Below are 24,556 nucleotides of genomic sequence, written 5' to 3'. Positions count from 1 at the left end.
GACTGAATCTGACAAACTCAGCTTTAAATAAGCCATTGCTTATTGTAAAATAAAATGGTTCCATAGGGACCACTTTCGCTCATCTTTAGGACAGCTTAACCTAAATTTAAGAAATGCTAATGCATAGTTATTAAGACAATTATCGCAACTATTGTAAAATGTTTCAATTCTATATGAAAGAAAGTACTGAACTTCTCATATGAGAGTTTAAAAGGAGACCGAAAAAGAAACGAATAAAGACTCAAACTTTGATTTAAGTACTGTATTTTATATTTGTTTCATTTAGAAAAGAACAAAGGAAAGTCCCACATCAGAATGGCAGTGTCCAAATTTAGCTACTACATTTTTTAATTCTTCAAAAACAATATCAGAGTCCAAAATCTCATATTACAGGGTGCGATACTTAACATATTTAAGGATCATTCCGATTTAAATAATATGGTCATACCAATATACAAAAATAAAGGGTCTAAAAGGGACATAGAAAATTACCGTCCGATTATCATCATCCTCTTTAATATCTACTTGAATGACCTATTTGAAGTGATATCTCAGTTTTGATAGATGATAAACTCAAATACGATAGACATATCGAAAATGTAACAAAAACTGTCACCAAGTTTACTGGCATAATCAGAAAAATACAGGATTTCCTAAACATAAATACGATTAAACGACTATATCACATCTGTACAGAACCGAAAATTCTATGCGGTATAACTATATGGGGAACTATATCGTTAACCGTCTGCAAACACAACAAAATCACCTAATGAGAGCCATCATCAAATTCAACTACTACGAATCAACTTCCAATTGTTATCAACAAGAAAAAATCGACAATATAAAAACTTTATACGTAAAGCAAACTATACTTTTCTCCTTTAAATTTATAAAACTTAAAACGCATAACAGTTATCTTCTAAGCATTTTCGAAAATCATCGCAGGAAGGAAAACTACTGCCATCGTCTAAATTATAACTTCTTAAAACCCTCAACAAAACTTTCAATTGGACGAACTGACCCAGTCTTTCAAATGATAAAATACTGGAACTTGTTACATAGAAATTTTCAAGAAATAACTAACAAGAATAAATTTAACACAAACATAAGAAAAACCCTCTCAGTCAGATCTTCAAAGTAAGAACGTTCTAACCGAAAACAAGAAAGAAAAAAAAACCAACGATTCTGCTGATCAAAGACTTTTTCCTGCATAATCAATTCTAACAATGATAATTGATATACACCAAAAAGAAAAGAGGGAAGAAGGGCGAAGTAAATTTTCCGAAGGGTTTTTGGCTACAACGGATCACTTATGCCTTTTCTGTTTTAATGCAGGAAATTACTTTGTTCACTTTTTTTTTTTTGTTAATTTTCTAATGTTTGGTTTATTTTGTATTTTTGTGGCACCTGAAAAAGGCCAAATGGCCACAGTGTCTTTTGAGATTAATCTCAAACATCATGCGATTTTAAATATGGATTAAAATCAACATGTAACAACGTACGATAATTCGATAAATAACTAATAATTTTACTCTGCTTTTAAATAGCCTAATCTCTTTCGTGTCTTAAGAAAAAAAATAAGAGAGTTATATAAAGTTATATATATTTATCTGAAGACATTAGACATCTTTTGTTGCATCTGACTAATATTTATCATCATAATATATATCATATTATTAATAATTTAATAGTAAGACACACACACCTTTATGCTGAGAACTATAAATTTAAATTTAATCATAAAAAACAAACGTTTTCGGCCACTCCACTGGCCATCATCAGGTTAACTATATTCGAATACTATTTCGAACAACCGTTCAAAATTGAAATAGATTACAATAGAACTCACGCGCTCAACTACGTAAACCAAATGTAATATAAATAACTTAGAAAAATAAATAAAACAAAATAAATAAAATAAAACATGCCAATGGTACATGTAAACATAGCAATATCTATATATCTATAGGCAATCATTTGCGCCTAGTTAATGTGCTCGTGTGACTTTTTTAATTAGAAACTTCCAAGCTGATGGTAAAATGGTCGCATCTTTGTAATTTAAGCATTTTTTGGTTAAGCTGGACTTATAAATTTCACATTTTTCAGTTGTCGCTGCAAGTGTCGGCGAATGGACAGGTGTTATGATTTTGGCTTCTTCCCATTTAACAACGGATCCCTCCGTCTGCACCATTTTTGCTAACGTTGTTGTGCATTTACTTTTCGTCACATCATATCTGTGATCTTTAAGTCTTTTAGTTAGGCTTCTCGTCGTAACCCCGATGTATTCTTTCTCTATCCCTAGTTGGTCGTTGCTGTACGGTATCGAGTACACCCCTGGCTGCTCACTCCGTTTAATTTCTTCCTTGTCGTTTCTTAGTAATTTATATATCGAGGGAGCTCTTTTGTACACAATATTGCTGTTCCTGTGGCTCGCAATAATTTAATAGGAAAAGAATAATTTAATAGATAATGTATATAAAATTATAATAAATATTATAATTTGAAACCGACTCATTATTATGTCACTGGCCATATTAAATGAGTTAATGATAAAATAATAGAATAATTAATTTTTGTATTTATTATTATTTTTGACTATACGTTCTGTAACGTAACTGTCGTAACCTTTATAGGTTCATTTTATTCATTTTGAAGGTCATTTCTCATGTTTTTTCATTCTAACAAGTGAATTTCTCTGTGATATCATTTGGAACTTTCGAAAATATTATGAAAGTACTAAAATTAATTGTACATTATTTAACGATTAAGTGTTGACACTGAGTACCGATCTAATACACGTTTCATCTATTGTTTTAATGAAAACATTTTATTTCCAAACAAAAGTCTTTATATGGAATTAGTCACATATCTTACATAAATTATATGTATAATATTGTTATATAACTTTAGTGAAAAAATAAAATCATATTTTTTTGTAAATTTAGATAACAACTTTATAATTATTTAATAATTTAGGGACTACAGGAATTTCATCTGAATTTTAAAGGAATTCGATTATTTATTACTTTAGTTTTTAAAAATTGACTCGGGGGGGATTTGTTGTAGAACGGTACGGTATTACCGGAAACGTAACTAATGCAAAGTTTATCAACCTGTAGTCCGGGGACTGCTTCAAAGGCTCGGTTAAATCACGTGATGTCTCCAAAGTTTAGCTAATTCCTCCGCGAGAAGATTAAGTTATCAGGAAACACGTCAGAGATGCGAGGCGTGGCCGAGACGAGTGAATAGTCACGTGACCGAAGGGACCCGAGAAATGTCACGTGACACGCTTCGTACGCGTCCGCCATCTAATGTACCGCTCCGCGACGACATCGTGCTTAAGCAATGGCGTCTTCGAACGGGGTACACTCGGTAAGTATTCCGACAATTTTTTGTTTATAGCATATTTTATATCGCTAATTTCCAACAAATTATACGTGTTTTGGACATGATTGAGTCAAATTAGTCTAGAAATTATTAATTTTCTGGAAGAAAACCTCTGAAATAGCCGTACCCCCCAATCAGCACAAGTGCCCAAAATTCGCCCGCAGTTTTAAACACGCGATAGGCTTAGCGCGCGTTGGCTAAGACAGGAAAGCGCCTACCTGTTCAGAAGCCTCATGGCCTCTTCCACCTTTCCGTCCTTCACCAGAACGGTTCGAGCCCAGAACATAGCGTGCCTCATTCTCCTTTCGCTTTCTTACGATCCCGATGCCTCCACGATAGTCGTCCACCAGTCCGAAACTTCCCCAAACGACCGTCGGAGATCGCTTCTTCCCGCGGCGCCCCCTGGACATCGGGAACAAAATATTTGTAAATTGTAAATTTCTTTAAAGAACGATTCTTTTCGTCGGTTTCCGGAGGCGGTCGCTTTTCCCTTAATTTAGACGGGCGCCGGTCTAACGAGTGAGAAGATTCGAAATGATTTACTACCAACGACGGATCGATGTAATTAGGCTTTAGTCGGGCCCCGCCCAAGATATTTTCCGGCAAATTCGGTCGGATGGAACGGGACTGGCCGGGGATGACGTTCTGCTGGAAGTTGGCTTCTCGGCCGGAAAAACTTTATGCTGCTGGAGTTGGGCGATTTTATCCGCCCGGCCACCGACGGGCCCTACTAAATTAATCGGTATACCGCCGTAATAAATCTTTTTATTTATACTTTCACTAATGGAAAGACGGAATGCGATATCCTCCGGAACGGTTCCTTTAGATGGCGTTTCCGTTTATAGTCGTTCTTATCGGCTCTCCCGCCTAACTTACGCCGCGCCAAAAGGGACGACGGATGCAAAATATTCGATGGATAGAACTATACGGCGGACGTCGAACGTTTTCCTCCCCGACTTCGCTCGTAAACGTGGCGGTTGTTGGTTTTTGTTTTACGCGCGATATTATCGACTCGACCGAAATACGCCACCCTGGAGCCGTCTTCGTCCCGATATCAGAAAAGCCGCGGCGCGAAAAAATTGCATAAATTCATCGGACTCCATCCCGGAATCGCGGTTTGGTTTTCTGTGGAAGGATCCTTTGATAAAAGTATCGTGACCCGGAACCGGCAATTTACGGACCGCCAAATCAAAAGGCTACCGTTTCAAATCTTAGTTTTGTACGGAGGGAGGCAGAGGTTTCGTCTTGGGAGCGAAAAAAAACCTCGTTTGGTCTGCGTCGACGGTAGGTCGCCTCCTTAGTTTCCTTCCGCCCAGCGCTTCCCTTTCCTTCGTATATTTCGGAGTTGGCAACTTGGGGTGGCGCGCTGGTCGAAGGTCGGGGCCGGTGGCGCCGTCTTCGTCTCGGCGGCCGCGTCTCTTTCGTCTCTTCGGCCGTACACGTGGGTATCTCTCTTTTTCCGTCCGTTTAAGAGACGAAGGCGGTCCGTCGCTTATTTCCGTAGTTCCCGTTTCGCTCGGCAGATGTCGCCGACCGTGCGCCCACTCGCGTTCTTGCTCGTTTTCAGATCGGTCCGGTGGCGTGGGAACATCTGCGTCTGCGTTTAACGACGGTGGTTAACCGGAAGACCGTTATCTTAATTAATTTCGTCGGCGTACGAGCGGAACGGGGGAGGTACCGGAAGAGCACGGTTAACCCAAAACCTTAAAAGGAGACTACGTACGTCGTACCGAAACCGTGCGTCGTACGAAGTTTCCTTGCATTGGCAAATAGTTGGCGGACACTCGTACTGTGATACCGACTTCCGCCGTAAATAACACTTGCCACCTACCGGTGCACAGTCGTCGTTTTCTAGTCGGGATCGAATGGCCACGACTTTCCGTAAATTCCGATTCCCACGTCACTTATTTTCTTAATTCGAATGCTTTCCGTCTGCGCACCGGACGGAGTGGTGACGGAATGCATATGCCAGACTTAATGAGACGGCAACATTCTCCCACCGAGTTTAACTTTCATTTTGAATTCTGTTGATTTACGATGGAAGTTTTCTTTTTACAAAACAGAAATTTTTCTTGGTTACAAACCTCCAAAGATACTTGTAAATATAACTTGCCTTTGGATTCACCACTAGATGAGAAGCGACCTCTAAATCTTTAGGTAAAACCTCTCTGAAGGCAAATCTGTCTTTAGTCTGTTTATAAATTCTTGTCGGTTGGTCGGTGGTGACGAACTAGGTTGTTGGCGGTTGGTCTTTCTCTGATCCCTGTCTAAAGATTGGTGAATTCGGTGGCCACAGATAAATTGCTGGAAACTCTACGGGAGATGTCCGACGGTGCCAGGTCTCGGGGTTGAACTGGCAGGCATTTTCCAATGTCGATGACGGATGGCACTGACGACCGATGGACATTTTACTTATCTGTGTACGCTCTCGTTGACAACCTATGATGACAAACGATTAATAGTCAAAGAATTTATTTAACTCGGATAATGCCATTCTGCATCGAAATCCTCCTGCAAAAGAAAATGTAATTTCTTTTTCTATGTATTGTAGTGTGCCGAACGTAAATCTAAAGTCCGAAACCTTTCGTTACCTGCAGTTTTTTAAAAAAATACCATTTTTTTGCAGAAAAACGCCTCTTTTAGACAAACTTTCTGTTACCATTTAAAGTATAAAACCGGAGAAATTATATTTGCTCAACGTCTGGAATTGTTTTAAAAGGACCCTCTCGTGTAGTACCACGTGAGGTGTCGCATCTCAGTAGACCACGGGTGTCAGGTGGCTCTGTTTGCCCTCGTGTTGGGTATGGAGCCCTGGTCTGTCGGCTACACGAGATCTGAGGAACTGTCTAGGACTCAGATTCTCTCTCTCTCTCTCTCTCTCTCTCTCTCTCATGTGTCGTGTGTGTGAAAACCACCTGGGTTGTTTATGCTATGTTTGTGAAGAACCGACTTTGAAAGTGCAACAAAAACCGCTGATGTCTCTATCAAAAAAAGTGTACTGTACCTGTGTTAGTTTGATTGTAAGGTAGGAGATCGAGACAAAACCCTGGCTCCTAAAATATGCCATAATTTGAGTGTGTGGAATGCGGGTCAGTGGGCGTACAGAAATTGACGCCTTTTGCCGTCCCTTCGGCAGCCACAGGAATCCTCTGAGCGAAGACTTTACCGACTCGTCAAAGTCTGGTTTTAAAGGGGTTTTGCCTCACGGTGGGAACAAATGGATGTTTTTTCCAGTCGTCATGTTTTTTATGTGGAAAAAAACTACATGAAGATAATGCTGGACAAGATAAAATACAATGAGCATAAGTGGAATGTATATGCTGAACCTAAAGTTGTTGCGATGCTAGCAGGTCTTTGAGGAAGATATACTGAATTCTGATGTTTTTTTTTTTATGTGAATTGTACAGTTGAGCAAGAACCAGTCACTACTTGCAAAAAAGTGACTCCGTCGCACAACAAACATACAAGGTCAGAAGAATATTGCTTTTCCTGCTCTGGTAGAAAAAAAACTTAAATTCTTATACCTCCTCTTAGTGTTGAGCTTGCTTTGATGAAAAACTTTATGAAATATATGTACAGAGAAGAAGAAAGTTTTGCTTACCTGAAACAAAAGTTTTCTTATCTGAGAGATGCAAAAGTAAAGGAGGAAATTTTTATTGGTCCCTAAGTAAGACAGCTTTTGAAGGACTCCATGTTTCGAGGAAAAACTTAACTCTGTGGAAAGGACAATGGGGATGCATTTGAAAACGTGAGCAAGAATTTTTTGGGGAACGTACGAGCTAACAACTGTGAGGAAATCATGGAGAAGTCTGTAACATTCTACCAAACATTGGGCTGCAATACGATACTCGAGATGCATTTCCTGCATTCCCATGTAGCCTACAATTTTTTCCCACAAACCTAAGAGCTGTTTCTGATGAACATGAAGAACAGTTCCATCAGGCTCTCTTTCAAATGGAAAATTGGTATAATGGAAGATGGAACGAGAACATGTTAGTAGATTACTGCTGGACTCTACAATGAAAGACAAAAGAAGTTTAATATAAAGGGAAGAAAACATGTCATTAAGTGTTTCAGTTTTTGAATGTATAGAATTATGAATAAAATTAACATAAATTTATTTGTATCTAATTAGCCAATTAGCAATGTGTTTAGCTAAGAAATATAACAGAGAATTTTTCTTTTCTAAGACCTTATTTCTCTCAGAAGTGTTAGGTGTTAGGCTGATTCTGTTGCCAAATTTGGATTCAGCACCATTGAAACTATAAAAGTCAGTGAAAATTTTTGTTGAGAGTTGAAATGCAATTTTCCACTCTTATTTATTTCTCAGAACAATGTAATTAGCAAAAACTGTTAACTTCCTTTTATAATCTATGTGCACAATTGAATATGTGAACTTTTACAATATAACTTGTGTTTGATTCATCTTTGACTTACAGTTTTTGAATATAATTATGACACAGTCCAAAAGTGGGACATTTTTTGGGATAGTTTTAAAATTTCAATGAGCCAGAAGAACATATTGCAGTTTGTCACTCAAGATGCAATTCCTGCATTCCCATTTAGAATTTTTCCCCAATACATTTAGAATTGGGACAACATATTAAAACTTTTTAATAAACTGTTCCAATTTTAAAACTATCCTGCTTAATTTACGATGCTAGTCACTTTAACCCTGAGGAAATCCTGTAGATAAAGTGGAAGCTTTAAAGATACATTTACAACTCCAGAGAACTCTAACCACTCAAGAACTGCCTATTATGCCAGGTGGTATAACTTAGATAGTCAAAAATTTAAGTTTGTAACTTCAAAGTCTTGGGAAGATCAAACAGTAAATACCATGTCAGAGTTATCAAGGCTTGAAGTTAGATGATGAAATAATTATGGAGCATGAAGGTAGAGGTATTTTTCTCAAATCCAAATTGATTTGGTTTGGTTTGGTTATATTTAAAGCACTTAAATCAACCAGATTGAATAGATAAATTAATAACAATTGCAAGAGGCTGAGCTAAAATATCTATTTATTTTAACATTTACTAGTATTGATATCTAGTCTCTATTCGTAGTAGAACTCTTTATTCTCATAATATGATTTAATATTCTCATAATATAAATTTCCACTGCTATTACTTCATTATAAACAAATGAACCATTAAAAGATGTTAAATCATAAATCTTTGACTAGAAGCCCAAGTACTGTTATGTCTCATTGCCGTATTCTTATTGTATGCTGCAGGTGTTTCAGAAATTTGACAGTCAGTTTTATATGTTTAGCTATTATATTCTACTTCTATTGTAGATAATTTTCTGTTATCAGATAAAATATGGTGAAGTAAAATTCTTACCAAATTTCAAACAATTGTCTACTTTGCTAATTGATTGCATATAGTAATTCATTTGGTCCAATATTATGTGCCCACCAGGGGCCAAGCAGTCTTCGTACCCTGAACATTTGGAGTTCGATTGTGGGTTTGCGCCTTGCTCGGACGGCCTGGCCACGTGGAGTTTTCAGGGTCTGTAACGCCTAAGTAGGGGCCAGTTTCCCTTAAAAAGACCTCCTGGAAGGCATTCCCCCTAGGCAGATCATGTTGCCATAACTTAACAAACAAACCAAGATTAAGTTATCTCCAACCTTGCAAAGAAATTAATTTTTAAGCACTATATGTAGAACCAATATCCAGCAAGAAAATGAGAAAATGTAATGCTATGTGAAAGCAAGTGTTTTCTTTATATTTTCTTGCTGGATATTGGTTTCATGTATATTGCTTAAAAATTAATTTCTTCGACTAGTTTTAATTTTCATATAATTTTAGTTTATTTTAACTAACTCATAGAAATAACTTGCAGTAGCTTTGGGGTCTTTGAAACTGTATAAATAGTTGTAGAACACTGAGATTAAATCTTTAAGCAGTGATAATATTTGCGGTTATAAGTATAGAAGGTTTGCTAATTCTCTCTCAATCTGCATCTTTTTCAAGATAAAGATCAGGAGAGAGGTGCTTATACGTGGTATGATCCAAAAGTTAGGGGACTGCAGTAATCTATGACAACGAAAGCATGTATTTGAAGTTACAGGATATAAAATGGATTCTACGAAACCACCTCTACGTGTTCAGGTTAATTTCACCCATGTCATGTGATTAAACCGTGAGCGCTGCTGTTTTTTTCCGGAGATAGTTACCTTTGTTCTGCGACGTAATAAAAGTGGAGTTTCAAGAACAACCTCCAACATTTCGACTTCGCCATGGTAGAATCACTGTACACCTTTCTTAGTAATTTTAAAGTCTCTGTAGGTGTTTTACCAAAACACTGACAAAATTTAATGTTGGAGGTTGTTCTTGAAACTCCACTTTTATTACGTCACAGAACAAAGGTAACTATCTCCGGAAAAAAACAGCAGCGCTCACGGTTTAATCACATGACATGGGTGAAATTAACCTGAACACGTAGAGGTGGTTTCGTAGAATCCATTTTATATCCTGTAACTTCAAATACATGCTTTTGTTGTCATAGATTACTGCAGTCCCCGAACTTTTGGATCATACCACGTATATAGTTCTTTTGATTACTTCAAACTGTACTTTAGTCAAAGTATTTGGAACATAGTTTAAAACAGAGCAAATATCCACAGTGATTCTAGTTGGACATTTTAAATCTGCTGCTATTAGCATGTTTTATACCAAACAGAAATGAAGAAAATCCTTAACTTTAAAAAGCTGCTTTCAGTCAATCAATATTGAAGTCTCCAATGATGATTTTTTTTTTTTTAGATGACTATTTTTATAAACATAAGCAATTATTATTTCCAATTTGATAAGTACATCCTTAAAATCTTTCATGTATAGAAATAAAACAATTATAAGTTATTTATCCATGGTTGTTGTTAATATATCTATATAGCTATTTATATTAATTAAACATTATTATTAATAGCTATGGCAAAGCAGCTTTTGCATTATTCATGTCGAATATTTTAATGGTAAATGACTTTTTAAAAACTCCACACTTTCTTGATAAAGGAAAGTATGTACTCTAAGTTTACTTTTTTTTAACCAGGTTACAGTAAAAACCATTTTGGTGTTTAATGCCAAAGGCATGGGATGACTTACACTAAATATTTGTGCTGAGATGTTGATGTTCTTATATGCTGTAAAATACAATAATGTTGTAGCTATTAGTTGTATTAGTAGTGCCATTACGGCTGTTCGAATATAATCCTTTTTTTTCCCCTTTATTACTTAAACACATACATGGTGATGTGATCATTTTATGTGATGAGATCATAGCATGGCTCCTTCCTATATTTGTGTTGAAGCATGGATTTCTCAGAAGGTCTTGTTCTTGTTGAGAAGACCAGTTTACTTTGGTCCACATTTGCAAAGCAGAGGCCCTCTGGTGACTGAAAAAGGTTTTTCCACAATCAGTTCGCATATTGTACTTAATATTTTAAAAATTTTTTAATTTAAATTTCAGACATTGAAGTGTAAAAGCTTGATGCCTCTTGAAGCTTTGTAGGTGCCTTGATAATTTAAATGTTTGATTTAATTAGTGCTATCGATATTAACAATTAATTAATCGATTAATTGTTAAAAATATTATCAAAATAAAACCATTTTCTTTGATTAAATCTTGGTCGTTTCCTCTTTACAGTGACATATTATACGACATTGCAATACATGAGTTATTCTGGTGGATAACAAGGAGTGCTTTGTGTATGAGTTTGGGAAAGAGGCAGTCGAGTATTGCACATAGAGAAAGATTCATTTAGAGCATTTGTTGACTTTGTGAGTGAATTTGTATAATGGCAAGAATTATCAAGTTCAGTATCAAGCTCTAAATGGGAACTCTTCCAGCCCCATTTAGGCTGGAAGAGTTCCCATGCCATAAAGTTGAAATAATAGGATGGTTTTGATAAAAGATTGGGTAGGATGCATCTGTTTACTTTGAGAGGTCTACTGGCAGAGCTTTTTTGTTTTTTTGTAATACATGCCTAACAAATGAATTATGATAACATTTTCTGTTTTAAAGAGACAATCTGTTTCTTATGATCCAAAACTTCTTTTTCAGAAAAATAAACAATTTTTCATTACCTTAAAAACAGATTGGGTCTTTCTCTTTAGAATAATGGTGCTAAGATTCATTGGTTTCAATTTTTCTCTTTTCTTGATTAATTTAAGAATGCTTGTTTGTAGGTCATTATATTATGTACAATGCATCCTTTGTCCTAGGAATATAAAATTCCTTTAGTTTGTACAAATCCAACAAAATAATATAAATTTTGTGAGTAGTGATACAGAATTGTAAGCAAAGATTAGCAATCAATTGTTGTTTGAAAGCTTTTTTTTGAATCCTGCTATTTGTTTTACTTTCTATGTAATATCTTGAATGATATTTACAACTGAATAAACATAGAAATTCCCAGTGGATATTTAGGAATTTTTTATAATTTGAGTAAATTTTTTCTAAATATTAGCTGAATTTCAGTATAAGACTTTATAAAGTGTTCATTAGATACCATATTTTCATGCAAATAAGAACATGATCTTATATGTTAAAATTGCTTGTTTTTGTGTTATTGAAACACACATCCTTCTTCAGTGTTATAAGAGCATGCCTTGCATATAAGAGCATGTTCTTGTGTGTGCCAGATTGTTTTGGCATATAAGAGCACTGAACTGCTGTATCATTGTAAATTAAATGTATATATACTGACACAGTAACTATTCAGTGATATCTCCATTGTAACCATTACTGAAAAGAAAATAAAATGCTTCCAGTACTGTAAAAGTTTTTAGGTATTGTACTTTGCAGAATATAATACCAATTTTGCCCCATCTATAACAGCATGCTCTTATATGTGTGGATATATGGTATTTAGTTTGAAAGTGGAGTTAGTTTTATTTTTATGTTGTACTCTTAATTTTGTCTTTTTTTTTATCTTGTGAACCTTGTACTCTAGTTGTTGTTAATTGTTATATATATAAATAAATACAGTAATGGCTGTAGTGCATCTTGCGTAATTGGTAATCGCATCTGCATGGTAAGCAGGAGTTGTGGGTTTGAGTCCTGCTTTGGGCCAATTCTTTTCTTCCAGTACTTCTAAATTATTTAATTAAAATTAAAATTATTAAATTTCTTAAGAGATGGTGCCTAACATCTAATTCTAGTGCCAAATTGTCTTATAATTTATTAATATTATAGCCATTTCTAGCCTGATAATATTCAGCATTAGATGGAGGATAGCTTTTAAATATATCGGGTTTGATGATGATGATTGTTTATCTGTAAGAATGTATTGTGAAAAGACACAAACTTTATGATATACTTTTAATGCCAGTATGGAAGATATTAATAACGAGGTTGAGGTTGAAGTTTTAAATGTGAAAACATGTATGTCGGATGTTTGGTGCCGCTTTCCTGTAAACCTAGAAGTTTGGCAATGGTGTTTGGAAAGTCAGTGGAATCATGCTCAACATTCCAAAGGCCATTGCCAAACTTCTAGGCTTACAGGAAAGCGGTGCTGAATGTCCAACATACACGTTTTTGCGTTTAAAACTTCAGCCTCAACCTCTCCATTATTATTAATTCGTAATCAAAACATTTAATGTTTTAAAGTTAAATATAAATAACCAAGATCACTTCTAAATTATAAAGCATTTTACAAAGTTCTCAAAATGATTTTGTAGCATTGTAACAATGCTACAAAATGTTACTTTCTACATTGAATGATTTGTGTTGGAAGCCGGATTTGCTTTTTCAAAAGATGCAACAGATTACTGATTAATATCGATAAATCTTCTAACTCAATAATTAAAAAGAAACCAGCAAAACAAAAATGCACTTAAAAAGCAAATGTTTACATCCATTTCTAAAAGGACATTGTCAGGTTGGTGTTCTAACATGGAATTGCATGATTTTTGAATGGTTTGTAACTTTTACATTGCTGCTGCTGATTAGAGAATACATGACAATTGCTGATAGGTGTATACATTGTATATTGCCACTCATCTAAAGGATCACGGAGTGGATATATCTAAACAATTCAGATTCACTATCCTATCAGCATGTGCTGGAGACTTGTACATGGAAGCCCATTTCAACAAGACCAAAATTCTACACAGAACAGTAGATAGACCATACTTCAGATATCTTAAGTTGATGGAAATTTACATGGCAGCATTAAGAAAACAGGCCATCAACTATAAGAAAGATGATAAAATCCCGAATTTGTGGAAAATATATATTCATCCAACATAAATCTTGCAATCCCTGTAAGATTATATGTGCAATATATCACCTATCAGCAACAGTCATGTACAGTATCTTCCAATCAGCAGTGGCAACATAGAAGTTAGAACCATTTGAAAATTGTGCAATTCTATACTAGAACACTAGCATGACAATGTAAAACAACTTCTTCACAAATTCACTGGGAAGGATAATCTACACACTAGAACCTTTTTTTTTATTCCAGCAAGAATAAATTTTAGTTAAAACTAAAGTTTTCGATCATATTCATGATTTTCATCAGGTTTTGGCCAGTAGAATTCGAAATTGGATTTTGAAATTTTAAAATAATTTTAAATGTGTTGTTCCACGAGTTCCAATTTTGAATTCTACTGGCCAAAACCTGATGAAGTTCATGAATATGATCGAAAACATTAGTTTTAACTAAAATTTATTTCTACTGGGATAAAAAAGGTTCTAGTGCAGGGCTAGCCAACAGTTTTTGTCTCCGGGCCGAATTGGAAAGAAAAATTTTCTCATGGGCCGAATGAAATATTAAAATTAAATCATGTTGAATACAAATATGCTGACCTGGGTCAGGTTTGTTCGAACAGAAGGTCCTGATGCATACGCAATGTCATTTTACAATGCAAAGAAATGTACAAGCAAAAAAAAGAAGGTTGACAGGCAGGCGGCGCTGTGTGTCATGCGTCAGCATAAACAGAGTGATGTGGCAGAATGGCAGACGAGTTTCGGTGAGTGTGGGGTCTTTCGTTCTTCAAATAGTGTAAATTTATAACAGACGAATACAAAAATTGTAAATCTCTACAATGGAATTTTTTTAAAAAGTGAAGAAGTATTGCGAATCATCCGTTCGACCAATTATTGGAAGTTAAGTAGCTAATATTGAAAAATTAATCACGGGCTGCATAAACCCATTATGTGGGCCATATGTTGGCCACCCCTGTTCTAGAGTGTTGATTGTTCATGACAATGTCTTTTTAAAAATGGACAAAAATGTTTGTTTTTTTAAGTGAGTCTTTGTTTTGCTGGTTTTTTGGTTATTGAGTTAGTTTTATTGATTTGCTTTTTCCAGCAAACAACAAAAGTTAGTGAGTATTTTTAAATAGTAATTCTGTTATGATGACATTGCCCAGGATTGTTACCTATTGACACTGAACAAAACATAAATTAATTAAGTGGATTAAATCACTGGGTTTGCATCTGACCAGATTGCTGGCTATGTGAACTTTTTTGGCTTTCTTTGTGTGTCTACATATACTGTAAATAGGGGCTGTTTTCCCTTAGCTGATGGCCCAGGTGTTGCAGTGTCTCATTCCATCAATCTAATTTGAAAAAATAAAAGCAAACTTGCATAAAAATTGAGAAAATCTGCAAAGCCTATATTTGTGACCAACATGGTTGCAATATTTTCTCAAATAAGTTTTTTCATTCAGTACTTTGCATGGGTGCAACTAGTATTTCATAATATTCAAATTATAACATGCAGCTAACATATATAAAAACAATATAAAAAGAATGCATATATGTAGAATTAGGAATGCATGTTTTATATAATGACGACAAATGCAAAAATTGTAAATTAAGAAAGAATAATAATAAATTTAACACCTAAAGTGTAGTAAAGGTTCTATATGATTTAAATTCAATCAGATAAAAAAGAAAATTAATCCTCTTTGTTTTTCAGAAATGCCAGGCAAAGTCAAAGTGCGAATTGTGGCAGGCAGAAGTCTCCCCGTAATGGATCGGGCAGGAGACACGTGTGATGCTTTTGCTGAAGTAAGTTACTCCTTATATTTATACATTTAATCTTTTTATTATATGGTAATAAATTAGAAAATTTTATCTTATCTTTTTGATCAGAACAAAAGAAGAATGCAAAGTAACTGTCATGTATAAATTGCATTTATTTATTTTTTTTGTACACAGAAGGAAATATCAGACAACAATTAATCTCCACCCCATCATTAACAATTAAAACAAAAACATTAAGAAAAATACATTATTTAATGATTAAACACATGGAAAATACAAGCGTAATATTTATAGCTGGATTAACACTAAAATTGGATCAAGAAAGCTATACAAACACTAATTTCTTAGACATGAAGATTCTAATAGCAGATAATAAGTTCAACACCACAATTTACCGCAAACCTACTTATGTCCCTCTATTCATACCGGCCAATTCAGCTGACCTATGATCATAAAAGGTGTTTGCATTCCGCACACTGGTAGCAAGAACCTACTTGCATTCTACAAAGATGTTGATAACAACAAGGAACTAGAACATCTGAAACAAGTTGCATCCAACCATGGGTCCAGCCTGCATTTATCAACACTAGCATCCACACATCTCGCTGTGTCATCCAACACCAATACCAATGTTAACAAAACACAAGCTAATCGGGTAGTTCTAAGCTACGAACCATCCCTTCATCACTTATACAGAAGGATTGAAAATGGTTTAAACATACACATAATGCACAAAAAGAAACCCAATGTTTTCTGCCTTCTATCTAACACAAAAGATGGCACTGAGGATGCAAGAGCACCAGGGGTTTACCACATCCCACTACAGGACAATAGGTTCCACAGAATAGTAATGTATATAGGAAACATGTACAGATCACTGCAAGCCAGATTAAAAGATCACAAACATGACAATACAAAAACAAAACATTAATACTGCTCTGGCATGTTACACCAGCAAATCAGGAATTTTCCTGTTGGGATCAAGCTACCCTAATACACAGGGTCTTCGACAGGCAAAACATTAGAACGTTAGAAGCTGTAGAGATCTACAAGGTGGACAGGAGTGGAGCCTGCATCAACACTGATGCCATTCTTGTACCAAATGCATGGAAATACTATGTAGACTCGAACTATACTTCATATAAGATACGTCACAGCCTGTATTCAAGCTTCTCTGAAACTTTTAAAATTAGAATGCTGCTGCATTCTATTTATAAAATGAATTTTCCCTTTTACAGTTCCTGAAGAGGACCGATAAAATAGTAGCCAAAAACATTAGAATACTGAATTTCTTTCCTGGAAATTTTTCATTGAGGTGTGATTTTCTATATACACACAAAAAATAAAAACAGATAAATATAACAATACATGTCATAGTATTTTATAATGTGTAAACTCACCAAAAAGCTTATTTTAACACCAGCAGGAGTTTAATTTTTGTGTAGACAAATGTTTTTAATCTAATTATAGGTATGCTTCAGACCTTAAATCTTTTGTTTTATTTTGGAACTTGAAGGAGAATGATACACTGTTTCAAACTTTGGAATGAATGATGGTGAAATTCAAAATTGTGTTTGTTTTTTGTATATTATATTTACATTTTTAAAAATTGATTTTATATAGATATTTACAAATTTAAACAGATGTTATGTAAATTTACATATGTTTTTGTAATTAATGAAATTCATTTTCTTGGTTCCCATTTTGGTTCCATTCATTAGAATTTTTTTAATAAAAATTTAACTTTATTAACACGTCCAAAATAAACCTTTAGATCTGGTATATTTAATGCTGACATTTTCAACTGACATTGTTACTGGCCTTCAGGCTGTTGATAGAACATCAAAATTTCAAACATAATAGAATAAAAACAGAAAATGTGGATTTGTATTGCATTTAACATCATATGAAATGTTTTTATTCTGTTTCATTTAGAATTTTGATGTTTGATGAAGAGCCTGAAGAAGACCATTTACAAGTGCCAAAAACATTAGTGTTGAATAAAATTAAATACTGTATTTACTCGAATACAAAATGATCTCCCATATAGGATGAGGTGTGACCTTAAAGATCAAAATAAAGAAAATTAGATTTATTAATACAATTCAATTTTATTTCGTTTAATAACAAATAAAATATCAAATGCACACATTGTCTCACAAGAATTACTGGCATTTTAAACTTCAAGGAAAAATCTTGTAAAATCGACAACTTAATTTGTTCATGTAAAGCTGGACAATCTGGAACCTTTTTTTGCTCATTCTTAACAGTCGAATTCACTCTTCATCGATTACATGAGTTTCTTCAAATTCTGATTTATAAATAATCATCTATTTTCACGTAGGAATAATTAAAACTTATATCAGGCTCTCGTGTAATTTTGGAATTCAATTCGAAAGCTTTGCTTTTCCTATTGCTATTCATCTTTACTCCTGACAATACACGAGAACAATTCAAATGATCCAGATAAAATACTATTGTTTTTAAACACCAGACGGTGAGAATCTGGTAAAATATTGCGAATACACAGTTTACAAAAATTATACAAAAACGAAAAGAATCGTTCACTTGTGTATAGGACGACCTAGGTTTTTGAAGCAGTGAAAAATGGATAAAAACTTTGTCTTGAATGCGAGTAAATATGGTATGTTGGATTTAAGAGCTTATTATTAAGTAGGGGAGCACCTATTTAAAATTTGCTTTTGTAACATCTTCAGATTCAAAAAATCTGATGAAGTTGTAATATTAAAAGGCTTTTGTTGTTATTTTTAAGTGTACGAATCATTGATGCAATTAGTGAGAAATGCACTTATGAACATTGACTTAAACACTGAAATATTCCTTTCATGATATTTATATTGTACTAAGTATAATTACGACCCTCAAAATTAGTCCAGCACTTGCTAAAATTATCACCTTTCTAACATTTTCAATTTACTTGAAAAGTCTTTGTCAGGAAATTAGAACTTAATGGAAACATGCTCACTCTTTGAACAGGAAAAATTTAATTTTGGATTAAATACAATTTAAATTGGCTGTCGTGCACATACCATGTAATGTAGGGATAAGTGGTTCACAGGGTATTGTCAAAGTACGCCCACCATGCTTTAAAGATTGTCTTTTCTTTTTTGTTGTAAATGCAATTTCATGTTGTATTTGCCTTTAAAATTTCAAGAACTTCCATCTCTCAAATATATTCCCTGCATACTGATGTTTTTAACATGGAGGCTTGTTGAAATAATGGGATGATCCCTGCTGTAGATTTTCAGGTTGATGGAGATTATACTTAGTATTTATTCATCCTTTGAAGAATTTTTAGTTTATATTTTTTTTACAGGTTATTGATCTTTATATGAAATTTGACAAAAGAAAATTACTTACATATTGTTTTCTAAAATGTTTTTCAGATTAAACTTGGGAATACAACCTTTAAAACTGAAGTTTACAGACGTTCTCTTAATCCTCAATGGAATTCCGAATGGTTTAGGTTTGAGGTATGTACTACATAAGTGTAATGTTATGAGAAATTTGATGGACATAATTGCTTAAAGAAGAGAGTGCAACACTACTACTATGGTATTTTGTGCTTGTGTACAAGTTTTATTTTTATTGAATAATATATGTAGAAACAGGATGAGGATCACCGAAATAACAGACATTCTTTTTATTCAGAAAACAAATTTAATAAATCAATAAAGTTTACGACATCTGTTTTTTAGGTTGTTCTCGATTACAAATCAGAATAACTTAACAAAATTGAACAGATAACTGATGTTAAATATTGAAAAAAATAAAATATGAATTTTGAAATTTAACACAAACTAATGAAAAAAGATAACTTGTAACTCAAGTAAATGCATATGAAATACACCTAATAGAATATACATAAAAATTACATATAACCATATATATACAGGGTGATTCAAAAGTCACAGAAATTTTAAAAAATTAACCCTTTTGCCGCTGTTTGCCCCACCCCTTGTTTACGTTTATTTTGTAAATCGATTGAGGGCAATATAGGTCAGTCAAGGTCAGTCAGGTAATATAAATTTAAAAATTTACCAAAAATCAAATTATCATTACATTCATATGAAAAAATCACATATATTTACTAATATCTTTAGTTTTAAATATGATATTTTTTAATAAATTTTATCAGAGAAATTTATGAGAAAAAAAATATATATATATCATAATTGACATTCAAACTTGAAAATTTGTTACTTTTTGTCAAAATTAACATGTCCGGTTACTTCATTCTTATTGGCACTGAGTCAGAATGATGTAGAATATTGTTCTGTACAATTGGATATAACATCAATGCATGTACGTTTATTCCTATTGCACATTATATCAAATATTTGTTTGAAATCAAAACTTTATTCTGCTATCAACTAATATAATGAACTAATATACTTTATTCACTTCATATCAAACGAGATTATATATTTTTGTAATAAACATATGATTACCAGTAGCAATAGATGTAACTTTTGCTGATATTTTCGATTAAAATAAAAATTAAAAATTAAAAAAATATATAAAATATCAGAACTGAAGGTCATAACTTGAATATTTATAACTAATTGACGTATTATAACTGAATAAACTTATTATAGCATGAATGAACTTATTTTAGTAATATTATTGCATGAATATGCTAAAAATAAAATAAAAAATTATCAGAAAATGAAAAATTGAGGGAAAAAAAGCGATAATTAAAATTTTTTAAGTCAACAAAACACCACCTGGACAAAAATATGTGAAACAGACAATAAACAAGATGCTGCCGTCAAGTGCTGACATCTGTTGTTGATAAATTTTATAAAAATCGATTTTTAACAGGGTAACGATCAATCGGTATCCTGGCTTTTTTGCTTAACAATTAGGCTTACGATAGATCGGGACCCCGGTCGCAAAAGGGTTAATAACTCACAAACTATTTACAGTAAGCTGATGCAGTTTTCACAGAAATGCTTAGAATGAAGTGGGATTTTTTTGTGTGTAATAAAAATTTTAGTACCAAAATAGTTACATTTCTTGCCATAGATGGTGCTTGAGAAGATTACATAATTTGTGTAGTTGTTACTAGAGCTTAGTAGTGTAAACTAAGAACATTTTTATTTTAACAAATTGCAAATGCTTTCAGATTCCTACAGTGCCATCTATGGCAAGAAATGTAACTATTTTAGTACTAAAATTTTTATTACACACAAAATCCTGCTTCATTCTAAGCATTTCTGTGAAAACTGCATCAGCATACAGTAAATAGTTTGCGAGTTATTAATTTTTTAAAATTTCTGTGACGTTTGAATCACCCTGTATATAACAAAACGTGTTGAGTAACAGAATAATACTGCATTAATGTTTGTAAGTAGCCCTCCATACCAGTGGTGGCCTTAGGGAGTGGTCAGCAAGGCAATCATCTGGGGCCTTGCGCAACAACCCAAGTAGAAAAAAGCTGATATTTAAAACTTTTTATTTTATCTTTAGCTATTAGTTATAACAATAAAATAAATTTGATTAATTCATAGTACAGTATATATTAATAAGTGCCTAAATAACATTTCTTATTTAGATTTATTCGATCTCACATTCATATAAAAAGTATGATTAATGATATCAAAATTAATTAATTTATCAGTGAAGAATAATATTTTTTGTAAATTGACTGTAAAACATATTTGAAAAATTAATTACTATTTGAATCCTGTGCCTCACACATTAGAAAACTCACTTGAATGCGCAGTTTTGTTACTTTCGTGATTCATCGTGTTTACGATTTACGTTCGGGGAATCCCCGTGTTTCATTTTGTTTGTCAACTCTTGTCACCTTACGCTTATTTTGCTAGCATCTGTATGCATTACATAATCATTTGAATGCCGCATATTTTTCAGTAGGTAAATAAACATTAAATGATATTAAGTTTTAGTGGATCTTACATTATTAACAGTGCTTATGGTAAAGAGTGAATTGTTAAAAAACTGTGTAAAACTGTTTGTAAATTATTTATGAATTAGTTTTATGTGCGAAACAAGATTTATGAAATGAGTTTGTGTGATCGTGATGCTGGTAGAAAATTTGAGTCGGGTATTTCAAAAAGGAAATGAGCTATCAAAAGAAAGCGGGTAGAAAATCTACGTGGGTCTTTATATAAATATATATAAAGTGATGGTCAAGTAACCTCTAAAAACTGTTCATTGACTGAAAGTGACACATTATTGCACTGTAACTCTAACCAAGCTGAAATTATTCCTTCAACATCATCATGGGTGCCACTGTCACCTAGTAACAATAGCAAGGATAATGAGTCAACATCATCATTGTCACTTACACCGCTGCCGTCATCACTATCCAACCAAGAATATGTATCTGAGTCTGTCTACATCCATAACTGGCAGAATTGAACATCCGAATCCTCAAAATGACCCAGGTTTGGGGCCATTAACAATTACTGATGTAGACTGAACTGAGATTGTATTAAAAGGTCCAATCTGGGTTAAAATTGATTTTTTCCCAGAAATGATAATGGATGGTGATTCAGCGAATATCATTACAGTAAAATATTAGCTAATGGTGAAAAACTTGACAGGCACTGGATGATTTATTCACAAACAAAGGATGCTGTTTACTGCTTTCCGTGTTGAATGTTTGGACTAGAAAATACAAGAATTGGATCCAGTGAAAGAGTGTGTGATTGGAAACACTTGGATGATTACCTAAAGTCTCATGAATCTAGCCGACTGCACAAAGATAGTATGTTGAAATGGATAAATTTAGAGAACGGGTTAAAAAGCTGTACCACTATTCACTTTTTAGCCCAGACTCAAATTGAACAAGGCAGCGTTGGAGAGGTATTTTAGAAAGACTACTTGCAATTGTAAATTTTTTAGCATCTCACAATTTGGCCTTTAGAGGTCATAGAGAGAAATTAATATCTGACTCAGATTCAAGTGAGACTAGCGGCAACATTATAGATTTAGTAAATTTAATAGCTCGATCTGATCCAATGTTGCAACTTCACCTAAAACAAGTAACGGATGAGACGATTAATGACCACTATCTTGGAAAAAATATTCAAAATGAGCTTATACAATTAATGGCAACTCAAATTGTTGACAAAATAATAAAGAATAAATGTTACTTGATTATTCTTGATTGTACTCGTAACATTTCTCGTGTTGAACAACTGTCAATTATTATAAGATTTTTTAATACAAATACAGCTGATATTGAAGAACATTTTATTGGCTTCTTAGCCATTGAAAAAACCACAGCTGACAGTTTGACTAATTATATAATCAGAGAGCTAGAACAGCTGGGTATATCATTATAAAACTGCAGAGGCCAAGGATATGATGATGGAGCCAATATTCATGGAGAAAAAAGTGGTGTCCAGCAACGTATACTTGAAATTAATCCACTTGCTTATTTTTACCTTGGAGTCACAGCTGGAATCTCATTCTAGGAGATGCAGCATTGTCTTGTGTTCAAGCAAAATTTTTTTTTGGTTTGTTACAAAGGCTGTACACTCTGTTTACTGGCTTGAGTCAGAGATGGGCTATTTTAAAAGCACATGTCCTTATTGCTAAAACCACTTTCCAAAACTGGATTGGAATGCAGGGTGGAATCGGTAAAGGTCGTTAAATACCAACAAAGCGATATATGTGATGCTTTGAAGGATTTAGCAGAAAATACGACTGATTGTCAGTTGGTTAGTGAATGCCATTCTATAGAAAAGGAAATAACTACAGTGGAACCTCGCTTAACGAGCATAATTCATTCCAGAGTCTTACTCGTAATGCAAAACACTCGTTAAGCGAAACAATTTTTCCCATAGAAATTAATGTAAAATACGATAATGCGTTCCATGCCAAAAAAATGCTCAAATGTATTATGCATAATGTTTATTCAAAAAAAATTGTACAATATACACCATTAAGAAGTGTGAATCATCATCATTTCTTCTAGTGTGGAATGAACCATCCTGGAATGAGAATTCAATTTGCAGAAACAAAAAAAAATCACAGCTAATATGTTTGATAAACACTCCAAATGATATGCCAAATTCTTGGATTATGTAAAGGCTATAATTAAATATTAGAAATTAATTAATTTGACTAGATGTAGGCAGTTAGTTATGCTCTCATCTCGCATTAAATTTAATAATTATAAATAGTTAATTTTTAATTCAGACATTTATAAAATTTAATTTGGAATCGGTCATTAAATTTAATGACCCAAGAATTTGGCATATTGTTTGGCGTATTTATTATATATTGGGCCATGGCTGTTGATGTTTATAAGTAATACATGTGAACACAAGTTTGGAAAAATATGTAATCATAAGCGACACTAAGATGCTAGCGGAACTCCTTTTGCTAGCATCTTAGTGTAGCATCTTAGCAAATTGTGCACATGCGGCATGGTCTATCAGTCTGTGCTAAACACAGACTGATGTCGCATGCGCACAATTTGGGACTTTCCCTCTCCTCATCACTTGTTAGTGAGGCAAATTTTTAGTTTGTTTTGCTCATTATGCAAAATACTCGTTGTGCAAGGTGCTCGTTAAGCAAGGTTCCACTGTACCTATGAATTTGTAGTTTCTTTCGTTGTATGGTATGGCATTCTTACAAAGATAAATGTTATAAGTAAAATGTGGCAGAGTGAAAAAAATGCACCTAGATGTGGCTATACAACACCTAGACACATTTACACATTGGCTTGATAATTATCATGAAAATGGTTTCCAATCATCCTTGGTAACAGTGAGAGAAATAGCTGAGGAAAATGATATTGACAAAGTTCAAAGTTGTGAGAAGGAGACGTAAAAGAACAAATTTTGATTATGATGGGGAAGATGAAGCTCTTGAATTGCCTGCTTAGATTTTCAAAATAAACTATTTTTATGTCATTGTTGACAATGTGTGAGCAAACTGCTAACCTAGATTTGAGGCACTTAAACATTATGAGAGAATATTTGGTTTCATGTATAACATAAAAAAATTAAAGGAAATTAGTGATTGTGAACTCTTGAAGCAATGCAGTGACTTGCAAATATTTCTAACAGTAGGAGAAACATTTGATATTGATGGACATGAATTGTATGAAGAACTGAATATGTTTATCTGGGTATATGAAGGAAACGACAACATTATCTCA

At 33.7% G+C, this 24,556-nt stretch overlaps 1 protein-coding gene across 2 annotated transcripts in view; it reads left to right on the top strand.

Moving 5' to 3' along the window:
- The first annotated feature begins 3,361 nt into the window (after window positions 1-3,361).
- LOC136975644 (C2 domain-containing protein 5) overlaps window positions 3,362-24,556 on the top strand; it is a 214,485-nt gene continuing 193,290 nt past the window's right edge. The window contains exons 1-3 of one of the 2 annotated variants that reach the window (XM_067270731.1): window positions 3,362-3,375; window positions 15,326-15,417; window positions 18,801-18,887. In XM_067270731.1, the coding sequence (XP_067126832.1) occupies window positions 15,328-15,417; window positions 18,801-18,887 (177 nt within the window). In that variant the 5' untranslated portion in view covers window positions 3,362-3,375; window positions 15,326-15,327. Of the gene's footprint in view, window positions 3,376-4,704; window positions 4,836-15,325; window positions 15,418-18,800; window positions 18,888-24,556 lie in introns of those variants that run through there. The other variant, XM_067270732.1, reaches the window with a different exon arrangement.

The sequence above is a fragment of the Centruroides vittatus genome, unplaced genomic scaffold (assembly GCF_030686945.1).
Source record: "Centruroides vittatus isolate TY-2023 unplaced genomic scaffold, ASM3068694v2 contig_377, whole genome shotgun sequence".
Classification (NCBI taxonomy): Eukaryota; Metazoa; Arthropoda; class Arachnida; order Scorpiones; family Buthidae; genus Centruroides; species Centruroides vittatus.
This window is presented reverse-complemented; position numbering and strand designations above follow the sequence as displayed.